Genomic DNA, 26,453 nt, shown 5'->3' with positions numbered 1-26,453 from the left:
GATAAAAAAATTAGAGGGTCTCCTGAAGAAAATTTTTGTACATCAGGGTTTTTCTCTCCAACCTATTGCGTGCATTGTTCCTGTAACTACTGCAGCTGCTTTCTGGTTTGAGGCTCTAGAAGAGGCTCTTCAGATGGAGACTCCATTAGAGGAGATTATGGACAGAATTAAAGCCCTTAAGTTGGCTAATTCTTTTATTACAGATGCTGCATTTCAACTGGCTAAATTAGTGGCAAAGGATTCAGGTTTTGCCATTTTAGCACGCAGGGCGTTATGGCTTAAGTCCTGGTCTGCTGATGTTTCCTTTAAATCTAAACTTTTGAACATCCCTTTCAAAGGAAAGACCCTATTATTACAGACATCACTGGAGGGAAAGGTCATGCCCTCCCTCAGGATAGATCAAATAAGAGGAGGACCAAACAAAATAATTTTCGTTCCTTTTGGAATTTCAAGAGTGGTCCCGCTTCAGCTTCCTCTGCTGCAAAGCAAGAGGGGAATTTTGCCCAATCCAAGTCAGTCTGGAGACCTAACCAGGCTTGGAACAAGGGTAAACAGGCCAAGAAGCCTGCAGCTGCCTCTAAGACAGCATGAAGGGGTAGCCCCCGAACCGGGACCGGATCTAGTAGGGGGCAGACTCTCTTCGCTCAAGCAAGAGATGTTCACGATCCCTGGGCTTTAGAAATTGTGTCCCAGGGATATCTTCTGGAATTCAAAGACTCCCTTCCAAGGGGGAGATTTCACATTTCTCGATTGTCTGTAAACCAGACAAAGAGAGAGGCATTCTTACGCTGTGTAGAAGACCTACATACCATGGGGGTGATCCGCCCAGTCCCTAAAGAGGAACAGGGGCTAGGGTTTTACTCAAAACTGTTTGTGGTTCCCAAAAAAAGAGGGAACTTTCAGACCAATCTTGGATCTCAAAATTCTAAACAAGTTCCTCAAAGTTCCATCATTCAAGATGGAGACTATTCGGTCTATTATACCTCTGATCCAGGAGGGTCAATATATGACTATCGTGGACTTAAAGGATGCGTATCTACACATCCCTATTCACAGAAATCATCATCAATTTCCCAGATTCGCCTTTCTAAATAGGCATTACCAGTTTGTGGCCCTTCCCTTCGGGTTGGCCACGGCTCCCAGAATTTTCACAAAAGTACTAGGGTCCCTTCTGGCGGTTCTACGACCACGGGGCATAGCAGTGGCGCCTTATCTAGACGACATCTTAATTCAGGCGTCGACTTTCCAGCTAGTCAAGTCTCACACGGACATCGTGTTGGCTTTTCTGAGATCTCCCGGGTGGAAGGTGAACATAAAAAAAGAGTTCTCTCTTCCCTCTTACAAGAGTTTCCTTTCTAGGGACTCTGATAGATTCGGTAGAAATGAAAATTTTTCTGACGGAGGTCAGAAAATCAAAACTCTTAACTACTTGCCAAGCTCTTCATTCCATTCCTCGGCCATCAGTGGCTCAGTGTATGGAGGTAATCGGACACATGGTAGCGGCAATGGACATAGTTCCTTTTGCCCGCCTACACCTCAGACCACTGCAACTATGCAGTGGAATGGGGATTATGCAGATTTATCTCCTCAACTGCATCTGGACCAGGAGACCAGAGATTCTCTTCTCTGGTGGTTGTCTCAGGACCACCTGTCTCAGGGAATGTACTTCCGCAGGCCAGAGTGGCTCATTGTAATAACAGATGCCAGCCTGCTAGGCTGGGGTGCAGTCTGGAACTCCCCTGAAAGCACAGGGCTTATGGTCTCGGGAGGAATCTCTTCTTCCGATAAACATTCTAGAACTGAGAGCGATATTCAATGCGCTTCAGGTTTCAGTCGGACAACATCACGACTGTAGCTTATATCAGTCATCAAGGAGGAACAAGGAGTTCTCTAGCGATGATGGAGGTAACCAAAATAATCCGATGGGCAGAGAATCACTCTTGCCGTCTCTCAGCAATCCACATCCCAGGAGTAGAGAACTGGGAGGCGGATTTCCTAAGTCGTCAGACTTTTCATCCGGGGGAGTGGGAACTCCATCCGGAGGTATTTGCCCAGCTGATTCAGCTATGGGGCACACCAGAATTGGATCTGATTGCGTCCCGTCAGAATGCCAAACTTCCTCGTTACGTATCCAGGTCCCGGGATCCCAACGCGGTACTGATAGATGCTTTAGCAGTGCCTTGGTCCTTCAATCTGGCCTATGTATTTCCACCGTTTCCTCTCCTTCCACGTCTGGTTGCCAGAATCAAGCAGGAGAGAGCTTCGGTGATTCTGATAGCACCTGTGTGGCCACGCAGGACTTGGTATGCAGACCTAGTGGACATGTCCTCGGTTCCACCGTGGACTCTACCAATGAGGCGGGACCTTCTAATCCAAGGTCCGTTCACGCATCCAAATCTAATTTCTCTGCGTCTGACTGCTTGGAGATTGAACGCCTGATTCTATCAAAGCGTGGTTTCTCTGAGTCGGTCATTGATACCCTGATTCAGGCTAGAAAGCCTGTCACCAGGAAGATCTATCATAAGATTTGGTGCAAATATCTTTATTGGTGTGAATCCAAAGGTTACTCGTGGAGTAAGATCAGGATTCCTAGAATATTGTCTTTTCTCCAAGAAGGTTTGGAGAAGGGATTATCAGCTAGTTCCCTAAAAGGGCAAATATCTGCTTTGTCTATTCTACTACACAAACGTCTGGCAGATGTCCCAGACGTTCGAGCATTTAGTCAGGCTTTGGTCAGAATTAAGCCTGTATTTAAGCCTGTTGCTCCGCCTTGGAGCTTAAACTTAGTCCTTAAAGTTCTTCAAGGAGTTCCTTTTGAACCTATGCATTCCATAGATATTAAGCTTCTATCTTGGAAAGTTTTGTTTTTAGTAGCTATCTCTTCGGCTCGAAGAGTTTCTAGCTATCTGCTTTACATTGTGATTTCCCTTACCTTGTTTTCCATGCAGATAATGTGGTTTTGCGTACCAAACCTGGGTTTCTTCCTAAGGTTGTTTCTAATAAGAATATCAATCAAGAGATTGTTGTTCCTTCTGTGTCCTAATCCTTCATCAAAGAAGGAACGTCTGTTGCACAATCTTGATGTGGTTCGTGCTTTCAAGTTCTACTTACAAACAACTAAAGATTTCCGTCAAACATCTTCATTGTTTGTTGTTTATTCTGGTAAACGGAGAGGTCAAAGGGCTATGGCTACCTCTCTTTCCTTTTGGCTGAAAAGCATCATCCGTTTGGCCTATGAGACTGCTGGACAGCAGCCTCCTGAAAGAATTACTGCTCATTCTACTAGAGCTGTGGCTTCCACATGGGCTTTTGAAAATGAGGCTTCTGTTGAACAGATTTGTAAGGCGGCGACATGGTCTTCACTTCATTCTTTTTCCAAATTTTCCAAATTTGATACTTTTGCATCTTCGGAGGCTATTTTTGGAAGAAAGGTTCTACAAGCAGTGGTGCCTGCCGTTTAAGGTCCCTGTCTTGTCCCTCCCTTCATCCGTGTCCTAAAGCTTTGGTATTGGTATCCCACAAGTAAGGATGAATCCGTGGACTCAATACATCTTACAAGAGAAAACAGAATTTATTCTTACCTGATAAATTTATTTCTCTTGTGATGTATCGAGTCCACGGCCCGCCCTGTTTTTTTAAGACAGGCATATATATTTTTATTTTAAGACTTTCAGTCACCACTGCACCCTATAGTTTCTCCTTTTTCTTCCTAGCCTTCGGTCGAATGACTGGGGGGTGGAGCTAAGGGAGGAGCTATATAGACAGCTCTGCTGTGGGTGCTCTCTTTGCCACTTCCTGTAGGGGAGGAGAATATCCCACAAGTAAGGATGAATCCGTGGACTCGATACATCACAAGAGAAATAAATTTATCAGGTAAGCATAAATTATGTTTTCTTTGGCTGATGTTGCTGCGGCTTCAACTTTTTGGTTGGAAACTTTAGCGCAACAAGTACCAGATCCTAATGTGTATAGCATTATTAAGCTAATTCAACATGCTAATAATTTCATTTGTGATGCCATTTTTTATATCATTAGAATTGATGTCAGGTATATGTTTTTAGCTATTTTAGCTAGAAGAGCTTTATGGCTTAAATCTCGGAATGCAGATATGACTTCTAAGTCAACATTGCTATCTCTTTCTTTCCAAGGTAATAAATTATTTGGTCCTCAGTTGGATTCTATTATTTCAACTGTCACTGGGGGGGAAGGGAGCCTTCTTGCCTCAGGATAAAAAAATCTAAGGGTAAATTTAGGGCTGCTAATCGTTTTCGTTCCTTTAGTCAGAGTAAGGAACAGAAACCTGACCCTTCTCCTAAAGGAACGGTTTCCAATTGGAAGCCTTCTCCAGTCTGGAAAAAATCCAAGCCTTTTAGAAAATCAAAATCAGCCCCCAAGTCTGCATGAAGGTGCGGCCCTCATTCCAGCGCAGCTGGTAGGGGGCAGACTAAGATTTTTCAAAGATGTGTAGATCAATTCAATCCAAAATCATTGGATCCAGAACATTGTTTCTCAAGGGTACAGAATAGGTTTCAAGGTAAGACCCCCTGTGAGAAGTTTCTTTCTCTCACGCATTCCAGTGAACCCAGTAAAGGCGCAGGCTTTCCTGAAGTGTGTTTCAGACCTGGAGTTATCCGGGGTAAATGTGCCAGTTCCCTTTCCGGAACGGGGTCTGGGGTTTTATTCAAATCTGTTCATTGTTCCAAAGAAAGAGAATTCTTTCAGACCAGTTCTGGATCTAAAAATGTTGAATCGTTATGTTAGAATACCAACATTCAAAATGGTGACTATAAGGACTATTCTGCCTTTTGTTCAGCTAGGGCATTATATGTCCACAATAGACTTACAGGATGCATATCTTCATATTCCGATTCATCCAGATCACTATCAGTTCCTGAGATTCTCTTTTCTAGACAATCATTACCAATTTGTTGCTCTTCCTTTTGGCCTAGCAACAGCTCCAAGGATCTTTTCAAAGGTTCTCGGTGCCCTACTCTCTGTAATCAGAGAGTTTTGCTTCTTCGGAGGCTATTTTTGGGAGAAAGGTTTTGCAGGCAGTGGTGCCTTCCATTTAAGCACCTGCCTTGTCCCTCCCTTCATCCGTGTCCTATAGCTTTGGTATTGGTATCCCACAAGTAATGGATGATCCGTGGACTGGATACACCTTACAAGCGAAAACAAAATTTATGCTTACCGATACATTTATTTCTCTTGTGGTGTATCCAGTCCACGGCCCGCCCTGTCATTTTAAGGCAGGTATATTTTATTTTTAAACTACAGTCACTACTGCACCCTATGGTTTCTCCTTTCTCTTGCTTGTCTTCGGTCGAATGACTGGTAGTAGCAGTTAGGGGAGGAGCTATATAGACAGCTCTGCTGTGGGTGTCCTCTTGCAGCTACCTGTTGGGAAGGAGAATATCCCACAAGTAATGGATGATCTGTGGACTGGATACACCACAAGAGAAATAAATTTATCAGGTAAGCATAAATTTTGTTCTTTTTCTTATTGTTACTCAGAGAACTAAACCATGATATTTGTTCTATTTCCTATTTTCTCATTTGCTGTAAAGAACTAAGGGCCTATTTATTATGGTGCGAACGGGCATGATCCCATATAGCGGATAATGTCTGCTGCACACCGATAAATGCTGACAGCATACGCTCTCTGCATTTATCATTGCACCAGCCGTTCTTGTGAACGGCTGGTGCAATACCGCCCCCTGCAGATTCCCGGCCATTCAGCAGCTAGCAGGGGGTGTCGATCAACCCGATCATATTCGATCGGGTTGATTTCTGTTCGCCACCTCAGAGCAGGCGGACAGGTTATGAAGCAGCGGTCTTTAGACACCGGGCATCAAGCTCCGTATGGAACTTGATAAATATGTCCCCTAAACTTTTATTTTGTGTCTCCATTTTCTAGTTGCTGGACTCACTATAAATATTTACTTGTTTTCTCCCGTTATTTTTTTTTTTTTTTTTTTTTTTTTTCCTTTTTATTAACCAAAAGCAAGATAACAGCCTTACAAATTGGCTTACCTTTCACCACGCAGGGTATACCGAAACAAAAATTTGGCCCAACAATTTGGGCTAGCATTTCACCACGCAGGGTGTTTACATTGATTATAGAATAACAGAGTACTAATACAAATAAGTTAAATTTTAACTTAAAAGAATCCGTAGCCTGAAATTAGATGTGTTTTCAACTTTCAGTTTAGACTCTACCTCTATTAAACATTCAATTACCCTGTTGACACTATGTCACTATAAAAAAGAAAAAACCCAACCTATAAAAACTTTACAATAGTGGCTGAATAGTCTAGAAACATTTTTCCAAATGTATACCTTGCTTTTGGGGCTTTTACCTATTATAGTGTAACCCCATCTAGAGACAATACTAAAAACAAAATCAACTAAACAAAGAAACAATAAAAAAGACGTGCAACAAGAAAAACCGGACAGACATAGAAAGAAAAAGAGAGAGAGGGAAAAAAAAAAAAAAAAAAAAAAAAAAAAAATATAGATAAGTACCCCCCCCCCCCCCAAGTCCACTTACCTCCTCTCAGTTGCCGTAGGTACTATTTATTTTGCCCAGTATAGTTACCTTACCCTGTGTTATCAAATTATCCCATACCCCACTCTTGGGGTATCATGTTTTTTAGCAAAAGTAACATAAATTCAGGGGAATTTTGTATGGGTAATATGAGTTGCTTTTGTGCTATCATTGGTTTTCCCGTTATTTTACATTTGATCTGATTGTTGTGATTTGTATTGGTTTTATAGAGAACTAGAAAAACAATAAAAACAATGTATATTTTTATAAATTTGCATTTAAACACTTGGCTACAAACCAACTGAACTGTCGTTACCATTTCTACAATATTAACATCATGTTTTGTGTCTGCAGTTTATGATTCCTCGAGGGAGTGACGGTTTTGGCTTTACAATCTGCTGTGACTCCCCTGTGCGTGTCCAGTCAGTGGATCCAGGTGGGGAATTATCTTTTTTTTATGTTTTTGTTTAAAGCAATGTCTGTTCCACCACAGTATTTTTATTTAGTTTTTGTTTAGCTTTATTGTATCATATATGTGTGTGTGTGTATATTTTATATCTGAATTTCGCTGGGAATTCATCATGGTGTACCGAAATATCGATTTGATCTTTGGTTAAGAGGAAAATCTAGACTGATAAAAACTAAATTAAACAGCTCAGGAATATCTGCTAAATACTTATTAAAATATTTTTTAGATGAATGAAAAACGATCACAGTTTACCTATTTTAAGTTTATAAAAATGTTTTAGTTTAACTTTTAAATCTGAAGCCATTAACTGTCAAACTTGAAAAAAAATATAGGGAAAAATTAATTCTGGAGGAGAGTATCCCTATTAAGGATTATATGAGCTTGTTTATCTCAAGCTGTTAAAGGGACAGTCTACTCCACAATTTTTATTGTTTAAAAAGATAGATAATCCCTTTATTACCCATTCCCCAGTTTTCATAAACAGCACAGTTATATTAATATACTTTATACCACTGTGATTACCTTGTATCTAAGCCTCTGCAGACTGCTCCTTATCTCAGTTATATTAATATACTTTTTACCTATGTGATTACCCTGTATCTAAGCCTCTGCAGACTGCCCTTTATCTCAGTTATATTAATATACTTTTACCTCTTTGATTACCCTGTATCTAAACCTCTGCAGACTGCTCATTATCTCAGTTATATTAATATACTTTTTACCTCTGTGATTACCTTCTATCTAAGCCTCTGCAGACTGCTCCTTATCTCAGTTATATTAATATACTTTTTATCTATGTGATTACCCTGTATCTAAGCCTCTGCAGACTCAAGGCAGGAGCAGCATCAACTTCCTCTGCTTCCAAACAAGAGGGAACTGTTGCTCATTCCAGACAGGCCTGGAAATCTAACCAGTCCTGGAACAAGGGCAAGCAGGCCAGAAAGCCTGCTGCTGCCCCCAAGACAGCATGAAGGAATGGCCCCCTATCTGGAAACGGATCTAGTGGGGGGCAGACTTTCTCTCTTCGCCCAGGCGTGGGCAAGAGATGTTCAGGATCCCTGGGCGTTGGAGATCATATCTCAGGGATATCTTCTGGACTTCAAAGCTTCTCCTCCACAAGGGAGATTTCATCTTTCAAGGTTATCAGCAAACCAGATAAAGAAAGAGGCATTCCTAAGCTGTGTGCAAGACGACCTAGTAATGGGAGTGATCCATCCAGTTCCGCAGACGGATCAAGGACAGGGGTTTTATTCAAATCTGTTTGTGGTTCCCAAGAAAGAGGGAACGTTCAGACCAATCTTAGATCTAAAGATCTTAAACAAATTCCTCAGAGTTCCATCATTCCAAATGGAAACTATTCGGACCATCCTACCCATGATCCAAGAGGGTCAGTACATGACCACAGTGGACTTAAAGGATGCCTACCTTCACATACCAATTCACAAAGATCATCATCGGTTCCTAAGGTTTGTTTTTCTAGACAGGCATTACCAATTTGTGGCTCTTCCCTTCGGGTTGGCCACAGCCCAGAGAATTTTTACAAAGGTTCTGGGCTCACTTCTGGCGGTTCTAAGACCACGAGGCATAGCGGTGGCTCCTTATCTAGACGACATCCTGATACAGACGTCAAGCTTTCAAATTGCCAAGTCTCATACAGAGATAGTTCTAGCATTTCTAAGGTCGCATGGGTGGAAAGTGAACGTGGAAAAGAGTTCTCTATCCCCACTCTCCTTCCTAGGGACTCTTATAGATTCTGTAGAGATGAAAATTTACCTGACGGAGTCCAGGTTATCAAAACTTCTAAATGCTTGCCGTGTCCTTCATTCCATTCCACGCCCGTCAGTGGCTCAGTGCCTGGAAGTAATCGGCTTAATGGTAGCGGCAATGGACATAGTGCCATTTGCGCGCCTGCATCTCAGACCGCTGCAATTATGCATGCTAAGTCAGTGGAATGGGGATTATTCAGATTTGTCCCCTCTAATAAATCTGGATCAAGAGACCAGAGATTCTCTTCTCTGGTGGCTATCTCGGGTCCATCTGTCCAAGGGTATGACCTTCCGCAGGCCAGATTGGACGATTGTAACAACAGGTGCCAGCCTTCTAGATTGGGGTGCAGTCTGGAACTCCCTGAAGGCTCAGGGATCGTGGACTCAGGAGGAGAAACTCCTCCCAATAAATATTCTGGAGTTAAGAGCAATATTCAATGCTCTTCTAGCTTGGCCTCAGTTAGCAACCGCTGAGGTTCATCAGATTTCAGTCGGACAACATCACGACTGTGGCTTACATAAACCATCAAGGGGGAACCAGGAGTTCCCTAGCGATGTTAGAAGTCTCAAAGATAATTCGCTGGGCAGAGTCTCACTCTTGCCACCTGTCAGCGATCCACATCCCAGGCGTAGAGAACTGGGAGGCGGATTTTCTAAGTCGTCAGACTTTTCATCTGGGGGAGTGGGAACTCCATCCGGAGGTGTTTGCTCAACTGGTCCATCGTTGGGGCAAACCAGAACTGGATCTCATGGTGTCTCGCCAGATCGCCAAGCTTCCTTGTTAAGTATCCAGGTCCAGGGACCCGGGAGCGACGCTGATAGATGCTCTAGCAACTCCTTGGTTCTTCAACCTGGCTTATGTGTTTCCACTGTTTCCTCTGCTCCCTTGACTGATTGCCAAAATCAAACAGGAGAGAGCATCGGTGATTCTGATAGCGCCTGCGTGGCCACGCAGGACCTGGTATGCAGACCTAGTGGACATGTCATCTCTTCCACCATGGACTCTGCCTCTGAGACAGGACCTCCTAATACAAGGTCCTTTCAATCATCCAAATCTAATTTCTCTGAGACTGACTGCATGGAGATTGAACGCTTGATTCTATCAAGGCGGGGCTTCTCCGAGTCAGTCATTGATACCTTAATACAGGCACGAAAGCCTGTCACCAGGAAAATGTACCATAAGATATGGCGTAAATATCTTTATTGGTGTGAATCCAAGAGTTACTCACGGAGTAAGGTTAGGATTCCTAGGATATTGTCCTTTCTCCAAGAGGGTTTGGACAAAGGCTTATCAGCTAGTTCTTTAAAGGGACAGATCTCTGCTCTGTCTATTCTTTTGCACAAGCGTCTGGCAGAGGTTCCAGACGTCCAGGCATTTTGTCAGGCTTTGGTTAGGATTAAGCCTGTGTTTAAAACTGTTGCTCCCCGTGGAGCTTAAACTTGGTTCTTAAAGTTCTTCAGGCAGTTCCGTTTGAACCCCTTCATTCCATTGATATTAAACTTTTATCTTGGAAAGTTCTGTTTTTGATGGCTATTTCCTCGGCTCGTAGAGTCTCTGAGTTATCTGCCTTACAATGTGATTCTCCTTATCTGATTTTTCATTCAGACAAGGTAGTTCTGCGTACCAAACCTGGGTTTTTACCTAAGGTGGTTTCTAACAGGAATATCAAGAGATTGTTGTTCCATCATTGTGTCCTAATCCTCCTTCAAAGAAGGAACGTCTTTTGCATAATCTGGACGTAGTCCGTGCCTTGAAGTTTTACTTACAGGCTACTAAAGATTTTCGTCAAACATCTGCCCTGTTTGTCGTTTACTCTGGACAAAGGAGAGGTCAAAAAGCTTCGGCAACCTCTCTCCTTTTGGCTTTGGAGCATAATACGCTTAGCCTATGAGACTGCTGGACAGCAGCCCCCTGAAAGGATTACAGCTCATTCTACTAGAGCTGTGGCTTCCACCTGGGCCTTTAAAAATGAGGCCCTTATTGAACAGATTTGCAAGGCTGCGACTTGGTCTTCGCTTCACACCTTTTCAAAATTTTACAAATTTTATACTTTTGCTTCTTCAGAGGCTGTTTTTGGGAGAAAGGTTCTACAGGCAGTGGTTCCTTCCGTTTAAGTTCCTGCCTTGTCCCTCCCATCATCCGTGTACTTTAGCTTTGGTATTGGTATCCCACAAGTAATGGATGATCCGTGGACTGGATACACTTAACAAGAGAAAACATAATTTATGCTTACCTGATAAATTTATTTCTCTTGTAGTGTATCCAGTCCACGGCCCGCCCTGTCCTTTGAAGGCAGGTCTAAATTTTAATTAAACTACAGTCACCACTGCACCCTATGGTTTCTCCTTTCTCGGCTTGTTTCGGTCGAATGACTGGATATGGTAGTGAGGGGAGGAGCTATATAGCAGCTCTGCTGTGGGTGATCCTCTTGCAACTTCCTGTTGGGAAGGAGAATATCCCACAAGTAATGGATGATCCGTGGACTGGATACACTACAAGAGAAATAAATTTATCAGGTAAGCATAAATTATGTTTCTCCTGTTAAGTGTGGTCAGTCCACGGGTCATCATTACTTCTGGGATATTAACTCCTCCCCAACAGGAAGTGCAAGAGGATTCACCCAGCAGAGCTGCTACATAGCTCCTCCCCTCTACGTCACCTCCAGTCATTCTCTTGCACCCAACGAATAGATAGGATGTGTGAGAGGACTGTGGTGATTATTCTTAGTTTTATACCTTCAATCAAAAGTTTGTTATTTTATAATAGCACCAGAGTGTGTTATTCCTTCTCTGGTAGAATTTGAAGAAGAATCTACCTGAGTTTTTTCTATGATTTTAGCCGGAGTAGTTAAGATCATATTGCTGTTTCTCGGCCATCTGAGGAGAGGTAAACTTCAGATCAGGGGACAGCGGGCAGATTAATCTGCATGAGGTATGTAGCAGCTTATTATTTTCTGACAATGGAATTGATGAGAAAATTCTGCCATACCGATATAATGTAAACTCAGCCTTAAATGCAGTAGCAGCAACTGGTATCAGGCTGTCATGTATGTATATTTTACACTTCAGTATTCTGGGGAATGGCACTTCACTGGAATTATACTGTATGCATAAGACTTTAGCCTAATTTGCAGGGACTAGCAACAGGCTTTTTAATACCACTTAATTTATTTATGTTAAACGTTTTTTGCTGGCATGTAAAATCGTTTAATTTTCTGAGGTACTGGGTGAAAAAATGTTTTGGGCACTATTTTTTCCACTTGGCAGTCGTTTTTATTTAATTTATGACAGTTTACTGATCTCTCTCACTGTTGTGTATGAGGGGGAGGGGCCTTTTTTGGCGCTTTTGCTACGCATCAAAAAATTCAGTCAGAAGTTTATTGTCTTCCCTGCATGATCCGGTTCATCTCTACAGAACTCAGGGGTCTTCAAAACTTGTTTTGAGGGAGGTAATCACTCACAGCAGAGCTGTGAGATTGTAGTTGACTGTGATAAAAAACGTTTATTTCTGTATTTTTTTTCTGCTATCAGGGTTAATTATCCTTTGCTAATGGGAGAAATCCTTTGCTAAAAGTGTGTTTTTTACAAAGATTTGATGCTATAACTGTTCAGTTTATCAATTTTCAACTGTCATAACTTTTTCTGTGCTTCTTATAGGCACAGTACGTTTTGCATATTATAGTAAATTACTTGAAAAGTATTTCCAAGTTGCTAGTTTATTTGCTATTGTGTTAAACATGTCTGATTCAGAGGAAGATATCTGTGCTATATGTGCTAAAGCCAAAGTGGAGCCCAATAGAAATTTATGTACTAACTGCATTGATGTTACTTTAAATAAAAGTCAATCTGTACAAATTGAACATATTTCACCAAACAACGAGGGGAGAGTTTTGCCGACTAACTCGCCTCACGTGTCAGTACCTGCATCTCCCGCTCGGGAGGTGCGTGATATTGTAGCGCCGAGTACATCTGGGCGGCCATTACAAATCACATTACAGGATATGGCTACTGTTATGACTGAAGTTTTGGCTAAATTACCAGAACTAAGAGGTAAGCGTGATCACTCTGGGGTGAGAACAGAGTGCGCTGATAATATTAGGGCCATGTCAGATACTGCGTCACAATTTGCAGAACATGAGGACGGAGAGCTTCATTCTGCGGGTGACGGTTCTGATCCAAACAGACTGGATTCAGATATTTCAAATTTTAAGTTTAAGCTGGAAAACCTCCGTGTATTACTAGGGGAGGTGTTAGCGGCTCTGAATGATTGTAACACAGTTGCAATACCAGAGAAATTGTGTAGGTTGGATAAATATTTTGCGGTACCGTCGAGTACTGACGTTTTTCCTATACCTAAGAGACTTACTGAAATTGTTACTAAGGAGTGGGATAGACCCGGTGTGCCGTTCTCACCCCCTCCAATATTTAGAAAGATGTTTCCAATAGACGCCACCACACGGGACTTATGGCAAACGGTCCCTAAGGTGGAGGGAGCAGTTTCTACTTTAGCTAAGCGTACCACTATCCCGGTGGAGGATAGCTGTGCCTTTTCAGATCCAATGGATAAAAAGTTAGAGGGTTACCTTAAGAAAATGTTTGTTCAACAAGGTTTTATATTGCAACCTCTTGCATGCATTGCGCCTGTCACGGCTGCAGCAGCATTTTGGTTTGAGTCTCTGGAAGAGACACTTGAATCAGCTCCATTAGATGAGATTACACACAAGCTTAAAGCCCTTAAGTTAGCTAACTCATTTATTTCGGATGCCGTAGTACATTTAACTAAACTTACGGCTAAGAATTCCGGATTCGCCATTCAGGCGCGCAGAGCACTGTGGCTAAAATCCTGGTCAGCTGATGTTACTTCTAAATCTAAATTGCTTAATATTCCTTTCAAAGGGCAGACCTTATTCGGGCCCGGGTTGAAAGAAATTATCGCTGACAATACAGTGGGTAAAGGCCATGCCCTGCCTCAAGACAGAGCCAAACCTAAGGCTAGACAGTCTAATTTTCGTTCCTTTCGTAATTTCAAAGCAGGAGCAGCATCAACTTCCTCTGCACCAAAACAGGAAGGAGCTGTTGCTCGCTACAGACAAGGCTGGAGACCTAACCATTCCTGGAACAAGGGCAAGCAGGCCAGGAAACCTGCTGCTGCCCCTAAGACAGCATGAATCGAGGGCCCCCGATCCGGGAACGGATCTAGTGGGGGGCAGACTTTCTCTCTTCGCCCAGGCTTGGGCAAGAGATGTCCAGGATCCCTGGGCGTTAGAGATCATATCTCAGGGATACCTTCTGGACTTCAAATCCTCTCCCCCAAGAGGGAGATTTCATCTGTCAAGGTTGTCAACAAACCAAATAAAGAAAGAGGCGTTTCTACGCTGCGTACAAGATCTTTTATTAATGGGAGTGATCCATCCGGTTCCGCGGTCGGAACAAGGACAAGGGTTTTACTCAAATCTGTTTGTGGTTCCCAAAAAAGAGGGAACTTTCAGGCCAATCTTGGATTTAAAGATCCTAAACAAATTCCTAAGAGTTCCATCGTTCAAAATGGAAACTATTCGGACAATTTTACCCATGATCCAAAAGGGTCAGTACATGACCACAGTGGATTTAAAGGATGCTTACCTTCACATACCGATTCACAAAGATCATTACCGGTATCTAAGGTTTGCCTTTCTAGACAGGCATTACCAGTTTGTAGCTCTTCCATTCGGATTGGCTACGGCTCCAAGAATCTTCACAAAGGTTCTGGGTGCTCTTCTGGGGGTACTAAGACCGCGAGGAATTTCGGTAGCTCCGTACCTAGACGACATTCTGATACAAGCTTCAAGCTTTCAAACTGCCAAGTCTCATACAGAGTTAGTACTGGCATTTCTAAGGTCGCATGGATGGAAGGTGAACGAAAAGAAGAGTTCTCTCTTTCCACTCACAAGAGTTCCCTTCTTGGGGACTCTTATAGATTCTGTAGAAATGAAGATTTACCTGACAGAAGACAGGTTAACAAAGCTTCAAAATGCATGCCGTGTCCTTCATTCCATTCAACACCCGTCAGTAGCTCAATGCATGGAGGTGATCGGCTTAATGGTAGCGGCAATGGACATAGTACCCTTTGCACGCCTACATCTCAGACCGCTGCAATTGGGCATGCTAAGTCAGTGGAATGGGGATTACTCAGACTTGTCCCCTACTCTGAATCTGGATCAAGAGACCAGAAATTCTCTTCTATGGTGGCTTTCTCTGCCACATCTGTCCAGGGGGATGCCATTCAGCAGGCCGGACTGGACAATTGTAACAACAGACGCCAGCCTACTAGGTTGGGGCGCTGTCTGGAATTCTCTGAAGGCTCAGGGACTATGGAATCAGGAGGAGAGTCTCCTACCAATAAACATTCTGGAATTCAGAGCAGTTCTCAATGCCCTTCTGGCTTGGCCCCAGTTAACAACTCGGGGGTTCATCAGGTTTCAGTCGGACAACATCACGACTGTAGCTTACATCAACCATCAGGGAGGGACAAGAAGCTCCCTAGCAATGATGGAAGTATCAAAGATAATTCGCTGGGCAGAGTCTCACTCTTGCCACCTGTCAGCAATCCACATCCCGGGAGTGGAGAACTGGGAGGCGGATTTCTTAAGTCGTCAGACTTTTCATCCGGGGGAGTGGGAACTTCATCCGGAGGTCTTTGCCCAAATACTTCGACGTTGGGGCAAACCAGAGATAGATCTTATGGCGTCTCGACAGAATGCCAAGCTTCCTCGTTACGGGTCCAGATCCAGGGATCCGGGAGCGGTTCTGATAGATGCTTTGACAGCACCTTGGACCTTCGGGATGGCTTATGTGTTTCCACCCTTCCCGATGTTTCCTCGATTGATTGCCAGAATCAAACAGGAGAGAGCATCAGTGATTCTAATAGCGCCTGCATGGCCACGCAGGACTTGGTATGCAGATCTAGTGGACATGTCATCCTGTCCACCTTGGTCTCTACCTCTGAGACAGGACCTTCTAGTTCAGGGTCCTTTCAAACATCAAAATCTAATTTCTCTGAAGCTGACTGCATGGAGATTGAACGCTTGATTCTATCAAAGCGTGGATTTTCGGAGTCAGTAATTGATACCTTAATACAGGCTAGGAAACCTGTTACCAGAAAGATTTATCATAAGATATGGCGCAAATACTTATATTGGTGCGAATCCAAGAGTTACTCATGGAGTAAGGTTAGGATTCCGAGGATATTGTCTTTTCTACAAGAAGGTTTAGAAAAGGGTTTATCCGCTAGTTCCTTAAAGGGACAGATTTCAGCTCTGTCCATTCTTTTACACAAACGTCTGTCAGAAGTTCCGGATGTTCAAGCTTTTTGTCAGGCTTTAGCTAGGATCAAGCCTGTGTTTAAAACTGTTGCTCCACCATGGAGTTTGAACTTAGTTCTTAATGTTTTACAGGGTGTTCCGTTTGAACCCCTTCATTCCATTGATATCAAGCTGTTATCTTGGAAAGTTCTATTTTTAATGGCGATTTCCTCGGCTCGAAGAGTCTCTGAGTTATCCGCCTTACATTGTGATTCTCCTTATCTGATTTTTCATTCAGACAAGGTAGTTCTGCGTACTAAACCTGGGTTCCTACCTAAGGTGGTCACTAACAGGAATATCAATCAAGAGATTGTGGTTCCATCTTTGTGTCCTAATCCTTCTTCGAAGAAGGAACGTCTGCTACACAATCTAGATGTAGTCCGTGCCCTGAAATTTTATCTACAGGCAACTAAGGATTTTCGACAAACGTCTTCCCTGTTTGTCGTTTATTCTGGTCAGAGGAGAGTTCAAAAAGCTTCGGCTACCTCTCTCTCTTTTTGGCTTCGTAGCATAATTCGGTTAGCCTATGAGACTGCTGGACAGCAGCCTCCTGAAAGAATTACAGCACATTCTACTAGAGCTGTGGCTTCCACTTGGGCCTTTAAGAATGAGGCTTCTGTTGAACAGATTTGCAAGGCTGCAACTTGGTCTTCTCTTCATACTTTTTCCAAATTTTACAAATTTGACACTTTTGCTTCTTCGGAGGCTGTTTTTGGGAGAAAGGTTCTTCAGGCAGTGGTTCCTTCCGTATAAAGAGCCTGCCTGTCCCTCCCGTCATCTGTGTACTTTAGCTTTGGTATTGGTATCCCAGAAGTAATGATGACCCGTGGACTGACCACACTTAACAGGAGAAAACAAAATTTATGCTTACCTGATAAATTCCTTTCTCCTGTAGTGTGGTCAGTCCACGGCCCGCCCTGTTTTTTATGGCAGGTAAAAAATGTTTTGAATTATACTCCAGTCACCACTACACCCTTTGGCTTCTCCTTTCTCGTTGGTCCTTGGTCGAATGACTGGAGGTGAGGTAGAGGGGAGGAGCTATGTAGCAGCTCTGCTGGGTGAATCCTCTTGCACTTCCTGTTGGGGAGGAGTTAATATCCCAGAAGTAATGATGACCCGTGGACTGACCACACTACAGGAGAAAGGAATTTATCAGGTAAGCATAAATTTTGTTTTTTTACCTCTCTGATTACCTTGTATCTAAGCATCTGCAGACTGTCCCTTTTTTTTTATTATTTTGACAGGCTTGTATTTATGTTAACTCATAAATAACTCCACGGGAGTGAGCATAATGTTATCTATATGCCTCACATGAACTAGTGCTGTCTAACTGTGAAAAACTGTCAGAAAGGCACTGAGATAAGAGGCGGACTTCAAGGGCTTAGAAATTAGCATGCAAGCCTACCTAGGTTTAGCTTTCAACTAAGAATACCAAAAGAGCAAAGCAAATTTGATAAAGTAAATTGGAAAGTTGTTTAAATTTGCATGTCCTATCTGAATCATGAAAGTTTAATTTTAGAATTTTAGAATTTCCCGTTAAGTGCAGACATTTGCACTGATTTTAAAGGTGGTCCTTCTTTGACTTTTAGCTCATCATGGACTTTCCTTAGGAGAGGTCATTCTAAGTTCCCCATTAACCCCTTGGCGACCGAGGACGTGTCAGGCACGTCCTACAAAAAAATACAGTTAAGGACTAAGGACGTGCCTGACATGTCCTCGGGTAATCTGAGCGCTGGAAGTGATCGAGATCTCGTCCAGCCGCTCAAACAGTATTGCAGCGATACCTTGATGTTGAGGCATCCTGCAATACTGTTCCTGACTGCTGGGCTCTTTTTTGATATCTCCCACGGAGCGATCACTTCTGGTTTCGCTCCACGTGGAGCCTGGCAGTCAAGCAGGGCATCAGAAGCCATCGGACGGGCTTCTGATGCTCTGACAGTGTGCTGAGTGTCGAGGCACTTAGTAAAATATAATATCTAAAAAAAAATGTTTTTTTTTAATACACATTTTTAATTAAAAAAGCCCCATATAGCCCCCCTCTCCCCCATGTGGCTTCAAATATGGTGCTGCTCAGTGCATCATGGGGCTTCTGGGGGTGTCCCTAGCCTGCCTGCCTCATAGGGGCAGGCTGGGGTCATCCAATCTGAGCTTGCCCCTATAATTACATTTATAATTAAAAAAAAAACTAATTTGTCTATTAGTAAATATTGACACTGACCAGTGTGGATCTCCCTCCCTCTCCTCACTTGTGTTTTTGTGGGAGAGAGAGAGATCTTTGTTTAGGAGAGAGAGAGATTTAGTTAGTTAAATTAGTTTCAAAATTGTGAGACCCAAAGGTTCTTTTCAGAGCCATTAACCCCTAGCTTGCCAGTGATCACTATAAATCACTGGCTCTTGCACAACAGCACTTTTTTGCTCTCTGTATTTTTTTTAGCGGTTAATTTTTTTTAAAGTATTTTTTTTTTTTTTGTGACACCCAAAGTCTCTTTTTAGAGCCATTTAGTTAATTTAAATTTAGTGTTTTTTTGTTTTGTTCCCCCCCCCTCTTTGACAGATAAAAATAAATCATGTCACAGAGAACATATAGTGCTGAGGAGGCATATGCCATCCTAGTGTCAGACGCCTCTGTCTGACTCAGACCTCAATTTTGACCCTACCATATACTCAGATATGCTCAGATACATCATTAGATACAGTCTCAACTGATAGTGATGTATCTGTGGGTGCTATCCCCCCTGGTAGCCTCCTGCCAGAAGGAGAAGTGTTGCTCCAGCTGCCATTGCTGCTGAAGGGTGGGTATTGCCACATCACCACCCTTCACAGCAAATTCTTTCATTAATGTGGATGTGGCAGGATTTAGCCCCAACAATTTATGGAGGCGTTTCTGGGTGATAATGTATTGGGGAACATTGTCGCCCAAACTAATTTATATGCCCATCAGTTCCATGCTGCAAAGCCTGATTCATATTTGGCAAAGCAGCAATGGGCCCCCATCGATGTGCCAGAATTTAAAAAATTCTGGGCATTGACTTTGCTGATGGGCATAATAAAGAAACCCTCCTTCCGCTCCTACTGGAGCAGTAACCCCATCTGTTCTACCCCCATTTTCTCCCAGTGTATGTCGAGGAAGATGAATGAAATGATTCTACATTTCAGGCACTTCAGTGAGAACAACCTGTGCCCCCTAGGGAGCATCCCCATTTTGACAGGCTGTATAAAATCCGCCCACTGATTACCCACTTTGCTGCCAGGTTTGCAGAGGCGTATACACCTGGAAGAAATATATGCGTGGATGAATTGCCTGATAAAGTCTAAGGGAAGGCTTGGCTTCAAGCAGTATATGCCTTCCAAGCGCTCCAGGTATGGAGTAAAGGTGTATAAGCTCTGTGAGAGCGAGTCTGGGTATACTCAGACCTTCCGGGTGTATGAGGGAAAGGATAGCCACCTTGACCCTCTAGGTTGCCCAGAACATATTGAAACACTGGCAAGATTGTCTGGGACCTGATATTAACCCTTGATGAACAAAGCTACTGTATTGTTTTGATACAGTAGCTTGTTGTACAATTAGAAAGAACCCCACAGGTTTCCAAGGACAACTTGCAAGCACCCGGCTACGAAGGGGGGGCCTCAGCTCTGCGCCAAGCGGAGCTGTTGGCAGTTAAGTAAAGAGAAAATAAGGATGTGTACCTAATTACAACCATCCACAATTTGAGGACTGTGGAGATGTCTGTACGTGGCAGAGCTGAGAGCCTAAGGAAGCCAGTGTGCATCAAGGCTTATAACCGGCATATGGGTGGGGTTGATCTGGCAGATCAGCTGCTGCAGCCCTACCTAATTATGCGGAAGACAATGGCCTTGTACAAGAAGGTTGCAATTATCTTAATGCAGATTGAAACCCACAACGCTTTTTTGTTGTTCAAAAAAGCAAACCCCGGAACCCACATAACCCCCACACACACACACACACTGCGGTGAAGCAGAATCCTCAGAAAAAAAATGCTGAGTCTGTACCAAGAGGGGGCAGAGAAGTGACACCACCTTTTACTGTCCTGATTGCACTTGGACAGCCTGGACTCTGCATTTTTTTTTTGGGGGGGCTATGTTTACTGTTACTGAGTTTGCTTGTTTTTTACTTTTACTGTGCCAGATTTCACTGTTCTATTTTTTATAAGTTCTAAAATTGGTGCTGTTTTTTTTAGCTTATAACAAGCTCTCCTAAATCATAGTCAAAAACCAATGTGTGTGTAAAATTGAAAATTTACCACCATACAATTTTTTAGTCAAAGAAGATATGTTAAATGTGAAAAAATAATCACAAACACATTACAAAAGTTTGGCATTGCACCCACCCCCCCAAAAAAAAGCCAACAAACCTATGCATAGGTGGTATCACTGTACTCAGGAGATGTTGCTGAACACATATTGGTGTCGTCTTTGAAAACCCATGCCTAAAGTACAATATGTGTGTGAAAAATAACACAAAAAATGACTACCCAAAAGTTTGACAAAGACTGGTGGTTGAATTAGAGCATGGAAAGTCTTAAAGTACCAGCATTTCAAATACCCTAGGGTGTTTACTTTTAAAAAATATATAGTTTGATGGGGGTAAATTACATTGGCCGGCTTCAGAAATGTCCCAAATAGGACATGGGTGCATGATGACAGATGTGAAAATTCCAAGTTGCAAAACTGGAATGCGCCCCCTAAAAATAAGGCCTTTTCTTTCCAAAGATATGAAGAGTCCACGATGTAGTCAATTACTAGTGGGAATATCACTCCTGACCAGCAGGAGGAGGCAACCTATAATCCCCAGTCATTCTCTTTGCCTCTGTCAATGGAGGAAGTTAAGATTTGATTGCTTTCGCTACAATCAAGATTTTTTGGGTTTAGCCATAGTCCACGTTAATCTCTTCAGTAGGGGGGTAGTGGTGACTTTAAAGCAACTAGGAACTTGTAAGGTGGGCCTTGCTGCATTTTCCTAACAGATTTGCTGCCCTAGTATAGAAAGCCAGAGTAGGTTTCCGCTGTTCTTTCTTTTTTACACAGGTCTCTGTAAGGAGTATGTGTCCTTTCACGCCTTGTGAGCTGTCTGCCAGACAGCTAGATTGTAGGTAAGTGCATTCTTGTCTTCAAGGTGGAGGCTTGCACTTAACAATAGTATGGCTGCAATAAATTCTGGGGACACATTTATCCTTGTTAAGGATTTCATTTTGGCAGAACGCAGGCACTGACAGTGAGAAGCTGAGGGGTTACTTGGGAAGGATTAGCCTGCTTATGTTTTTTGGCTTAAATATTTTTATTTGGAGTATGTGTGGTAAATGTTTGTTTGTTTTTTAAGATACGATGAGTCCACGTATTTCATCCTTACTTGTGGGATATCACCTCCTGGTCAGCAGGAGGAGGCAAAGAGCACCACAGCAGAGCTGTATAAATAGCTCCTCCCTTCCCTCCCACTCCAGTCATTCTCTTTGCCTGTGTTAGTGGTAGGAAGAGGTAAAGTGAGGTGTTAGCTTAGATTCTTCAATCAAGAGTTTTTTTTTTTTTAAATGGTACCAGTGAGTTCTATTTTATTCAGGGTTTAGCCGTATTCCTGGCTAGCCTCTGGAGCAGAGCTACAGGTGGCTTAAAAGCAATGGGGATTTCAAATTCTCTCTGTGCCTCCCATACTGAGGGCTGCCTTGCATGTGATGGTCTTAGCAGATATTAACTAAGACCCTGTATGTCTCCACAGAACTACATGAGGAGTAAAAGGACCTCTTGATCGTGTGGGGACTGTCTTGCTGTCGCTCAGCATAGAGGTATGTGCAGCCTTTTACTTTTCTGGGATATTTTATTAACTCAGAAGTGGCTGTTTATACTCCTTATTAGTTAATTTCTTTCATGTAATTAGCAAGAGTCCATGAGCTAGTGACGTATGGGATATACATTCCTACCAGGAGGGGCAAAGTTTCCCAAACCTCAAAATGCCTATAAATACACCCCTCACCACACCCACAATTCAGTTTTACAAACTTTGCCTCCGATGGAGGTGGTGAAGTAAGTTTGTGCTAGATTCTACGTTGATATGCGCTCCGCAGCAAGTTGGAGCCCGGTTTTCCTCTCAGCGTGCAGTGAATGTCAGAGGGATGTGAGGAGAGTATTGCCTATTTGAATGCAGTGATCTCCTTCTACGGGGTCTATTTCATAGGTTCTCTGTTATCGGTCGTAGAGATTCATCTCTTACCTCCCTTTTCAGATCGACGATATACTCTTATATATACCATTACCTCTGCTGATTCTCGTTTCAGTACTGGTTTGGCTATCTACTATATGTAGATGAGTGTCCTGGGGTAAGTAAGTCTTATTTTCTGTGACACTCCTAGCTATGGTTGGGCACTTTGTTTATAAAGTTCTAAATATATGTATTCAAACATTTATTTGCCTTGACTCAGAATGTTCAACTTTCCTTATTTTCAGACAGTCAGTTTCATATTTGGGATAATGCATTTTAACATTTTTCTTACCTTAAAATTTGACTTTTTCCCTGTGGGCTGTTAGGCTCGCGGGGGCTGAAAATGCTTCATTTTATTGCGTCATTCTTGGCGCGGACTTTTTTGGCGCAAAAATTCTATTTCCGTTTCCGGCGTCATACGTGTCGCCGGAAGTTGCGTCATTTTTTGACGTTATTTTGCGCCAAAAATGTCGGCGTTCCGGAAGTGGCGTCATTTTTGGCGCCAAAAAGCATTTAGGCGCCAAATGATGTGGGCGTCTTATTTGGCGCGAAAAAATATGGGCGTCACTTTTGTCTCCACATTATTTAAGTCTCATTTTTTATTGCTTCTGGTTGCTAGAAGCTTGTTCTTTGGCATTTTTTCCCATTCCTGAAACTGTCATTTAAGGAATTTGATCAATTTTGCTTTATATATATGTTGTTTTTTCTCTTACATATTGCAAGATGTCTCATGTTGCATCTGAGCCAGAAGATACTACAGGAAAATCGCTGTCAAGTGCTGAATCTACCAAAGCTAAGTGTATCTGCTGTAAACTTTTGGTAGCTATTTCTCCAGCTGTTGTTTGTATTGATTGTCATGACAAACTTGTTAAAGCAGATAATATTTCCTTTAGTAAAGTACTATTGCCTGTTGCAGTTCCCTCAACATCTAAGGTGCAGAATGTTCCTGATAATATAAGAGATTTTGTTTCTGAATCCATAAAGAAGGCTATGTCTGTTATTTCTCCTTCTAGTAAACGTAAAAAATCTTTTAAAACTTCTCTCCCTACAGATGAATTTTTAAATGAACATCATCATTCTGATTCTGATGACTCCTCTGGTTCAGAGGATTCTGTCTCTGAGGTTGATGCTGATAAATCTTCATATTTATTTAAAATGGAATTTATTCGTTCTTTACTTAAAGAAGTTCTAATTGCTTTAGAAATAGAGGATTCTGGTCCTCTTGATACTAATTCTAAACGTTTAGATAAGGTATTTAAAGCTCCTGTGGTTATTCCAGAAGTTTTTCCTGTTCCTAATGCTATTTCTGCAGTAATTTCCAAAGAATGGGATAAATTGGGTAATTCATTTACTCCTTCTAAACGTTTTAAGCATTTATATCCTGTGCCGTCTGACAGATTAGAATTTTGGGACAAAATCCCTAAAGTTGATGGGGCTATTTCTACCCTTGCTAAACGTACTACTATTCCTACGTCAGATGGTACTTCGTTTAAGGATCCTCTAGATAGGAAAATTGAGTCCTTTCTAAGAAAAGCTTATCTGTGTTCAGGTAATCTTCTTAGACCTGCTATATCTTTGGCTGATGTTGCTGCAGCTTCAACTTTTTGGTTGGAAACTTTAGCGCAACAAGTAACACATCGTGATTCTCATGACATTATTATTCTTCTTCAGCATGCTAATAATTTTATCTGTGATGCCATTTTTGATATTATCAGAGTTGATGTCAGGTTTATGTCTCTAGCTATTTTAGCTAGAAGAGCTTTATGGCTTAAAACTTGGAATGCTGATATGGCTTCTAAATCAACTTTACTTTCTATTTCTTTCCAGGGTAATCAATTATTTGGTTCTCAGTTGGATTCCATCATTTCAACTGTTACTGGTGGGAAAGGAACTTTTTTACCACAGGATAAAAAATCTAAAGGTAAAAGCAGAGCTAATAATCGTTTTCGTTCCTTTCGTTTCAACAAAGAACAAAAGCCTGATCCTTCATCCTCAGGAGCAGTTTCAGTTTGGAAACCATCTCCAGTCTGGAATAAATCCAAGCCAGCTAGAAAGGCAAAGCCTGCTTCTAAGTCCACATGAAGGTGCGGCCCTCATTCCAGCTCAGCTGGTAGGGGGCAGGTTACGTTTTTTCAAGGAAATTTGGATCAATTCTGTTCACAATCTTTGGATTCAGAACATTGTTTCAGAAGGGTACAGAATTGGTTTCAAGATAAGACCACCTGCAAAGAGATTTTTTCTTTCCCGTGTCCCAGTAAATCCAGTAAAAGCTCAAGCATTTCTGAAATGTGTTTCAGATCTAGAGTTGACTGGAGTAATTATGCCAGTTCCAGTTCAGGAACAGGGGATGGGGTTTTATTCAAATCTCTTCATTGTACCAAAGAAGGAGAATTCCTTCAGACCAGTTCTGGATCTAAAAATATTGAATCGTTATGTAAGGATACCAACGTTCAAAATGGTAACTGTAAGGACTATCTTGCCTTTTGTTCAGCAAGGGAATTATATGTCCACAATAGATTTACAGGATGCATATCTGCATATTCCGATTCATCCAGATCATTTTCAGTTCCTGAGATTCTCTTTTCTGGACAAGCATTACCAGTTTGTGGCTCTGCCGTTTGGCCTAGCTACAGCTCCAAGAATTTTTACAAAGGTTCTCGGTGCCCTTCTGTCTGTAATCAGAGAACAGGGTATTGTGGTATTTCCTTATTTGGACGATATCTTGGTACTTGCTCAGTCTTTACATTTAGCAGAATCTCATACGAATCGACTTGTGTTGTTTCTTCAAGATCATGGTTGGAGGATCAATTTACCAAAAAGTTCTTTGATTCCTCAGACAAGGGTAACCTTTCTGGGTTTCCAGATGGATTCAGTATCCATGACTCTGTCTTTAACAGACAAGAGACGTCTAAAATTGATTGAAGCTTGTCGAAACCTTCAGTCACAATCATTCCCTTCGGTAGCCTTATGCATGGAAATTCTAGGTCTTATGACTGCTGCATCGGACGCGATCCCCTTTGCTCGTTTTCACATGCGACCTCTTCAGCTCTGTATGCTGAAGCAATGGTGCAAGGATTACACGAAGATATCTCAAACAATATCTTTAAAACCGATTGTTCGGCACTCTCTAACATGGTGGACAGATCACCATCGTTTAATTCAGGGGGCTTCTTTTGTGCTTCCGACCTGGACTGTAATTTCAACAGATGCAAGTCTCACGGGTTGGGGAGCTGTGTGGGGATCTCTGACGGCACAGGGAGTTTGGGAATCTCAGGAGGTGAGATTACCTATCAATATCTTGGAACTCCGTGCAATTTTCAGAGCTCTTCAGTTTTGGCCTCTTCTGAAGAGAGAATCGTTCATTTGTTTTCAGACAGACAATGTCACAACTGTGGCATACATCAATCATCAAGGAGGGACTCACAGTCCTCTGGCTATGAAAGAAGTATCTCGAATTTTGGTTTGGGCGGAATCCAGCTCCTGTCTAATCTCTGCGGTTCATATCCCAGGTGTAGACAATTGGGAAGCGGATTATCTCAGTCGCCAAACGTTGCATCCGGGCGAATGGTCTCTTCACCCAGAGGTATTTCTTCAGATTGTTCAAATGTGGGAACTTCCAGAAATAGATCTGATGGCGTCCCATCTAAACAAGAAACTTCCCAGGTATCTGTCCAGATCCCGGGATCCTCAGGCGGAGGCAGTGGATGCATTATCACTTCCTTGGAAGTATCATCCTGCCTATATCTTTCCGCCTCTAGTTCTTCTTCCAAGAGTGATCTCCAAGATTCTGAAGGAATGCTCGTTTGTTCTGCTGGTAGCTCCAGCATGGCCTCACAGGTTTTGGTATGCGGATCTTGTCCGGATGGCCTCTTGCCAACCGTGGACTCTTCCGTTAAGACCAGACCTTCTGTCACAAGGTCCTTTTTTCCATCAGGATCTGAAATCCTTAAATTTAAAGGTATGGAGATTGAACGCTTGATTCTTGGTCAAAGAGGTTTCTCTGACTCCGTGATTAATACTATGTTACAGGCTCGTAAATCTGTATCTCGAGAGATATATTATAGAGTCTGGAAGACTTATATTTCTTGGTGTCTTTCTCATCATTTTTCTTGGCATTCTT

The 26,453-nt window shown here is 42.4% G+C and overlaps 1 protein-coding gene across 2 annotated transcripts in view; it reads left to right on the top strand.

The window, feature by feature from the left end:
* The window catches only part of RGS3 (regulator of G protein signaling 3), a 1,044,909-nt gene that overhangs the window by 395,971 nt on the left and 622,485 nt on the right, over positions 1-26,453 (top strand). For both annotated transcript variants that reach the window (XM_053695840.1, XM_053695841.1), the window contains one exon: positions 6,902-6,983. In XM_053695840.1, coding sequence (XP_053551815.1) covers positions 6,902-6,983 — 82 coding nt within the window. The remainder of the gene's footprint in view (positions 1-6,901; positions 6,984-26,453) is intronic.

This window comes from Bombina bombina, chromosome 12, assembly GCF_027579735.1.
Source record: "Bombina bombina isolate aBomBom1 chromosome 12, aBomBom1.pri, whole genome shotgun sequence".
Taxonomy (NCBI): domain Eukaryota; kingdom Metazoa; phylum Chordata; class Amphibia; order Anura; family Bombinatoridae; genus Bombina; species Bombina bombina.
This window is presented reverse-complemented; position numbering and strand designations above follow the sequence as displayed.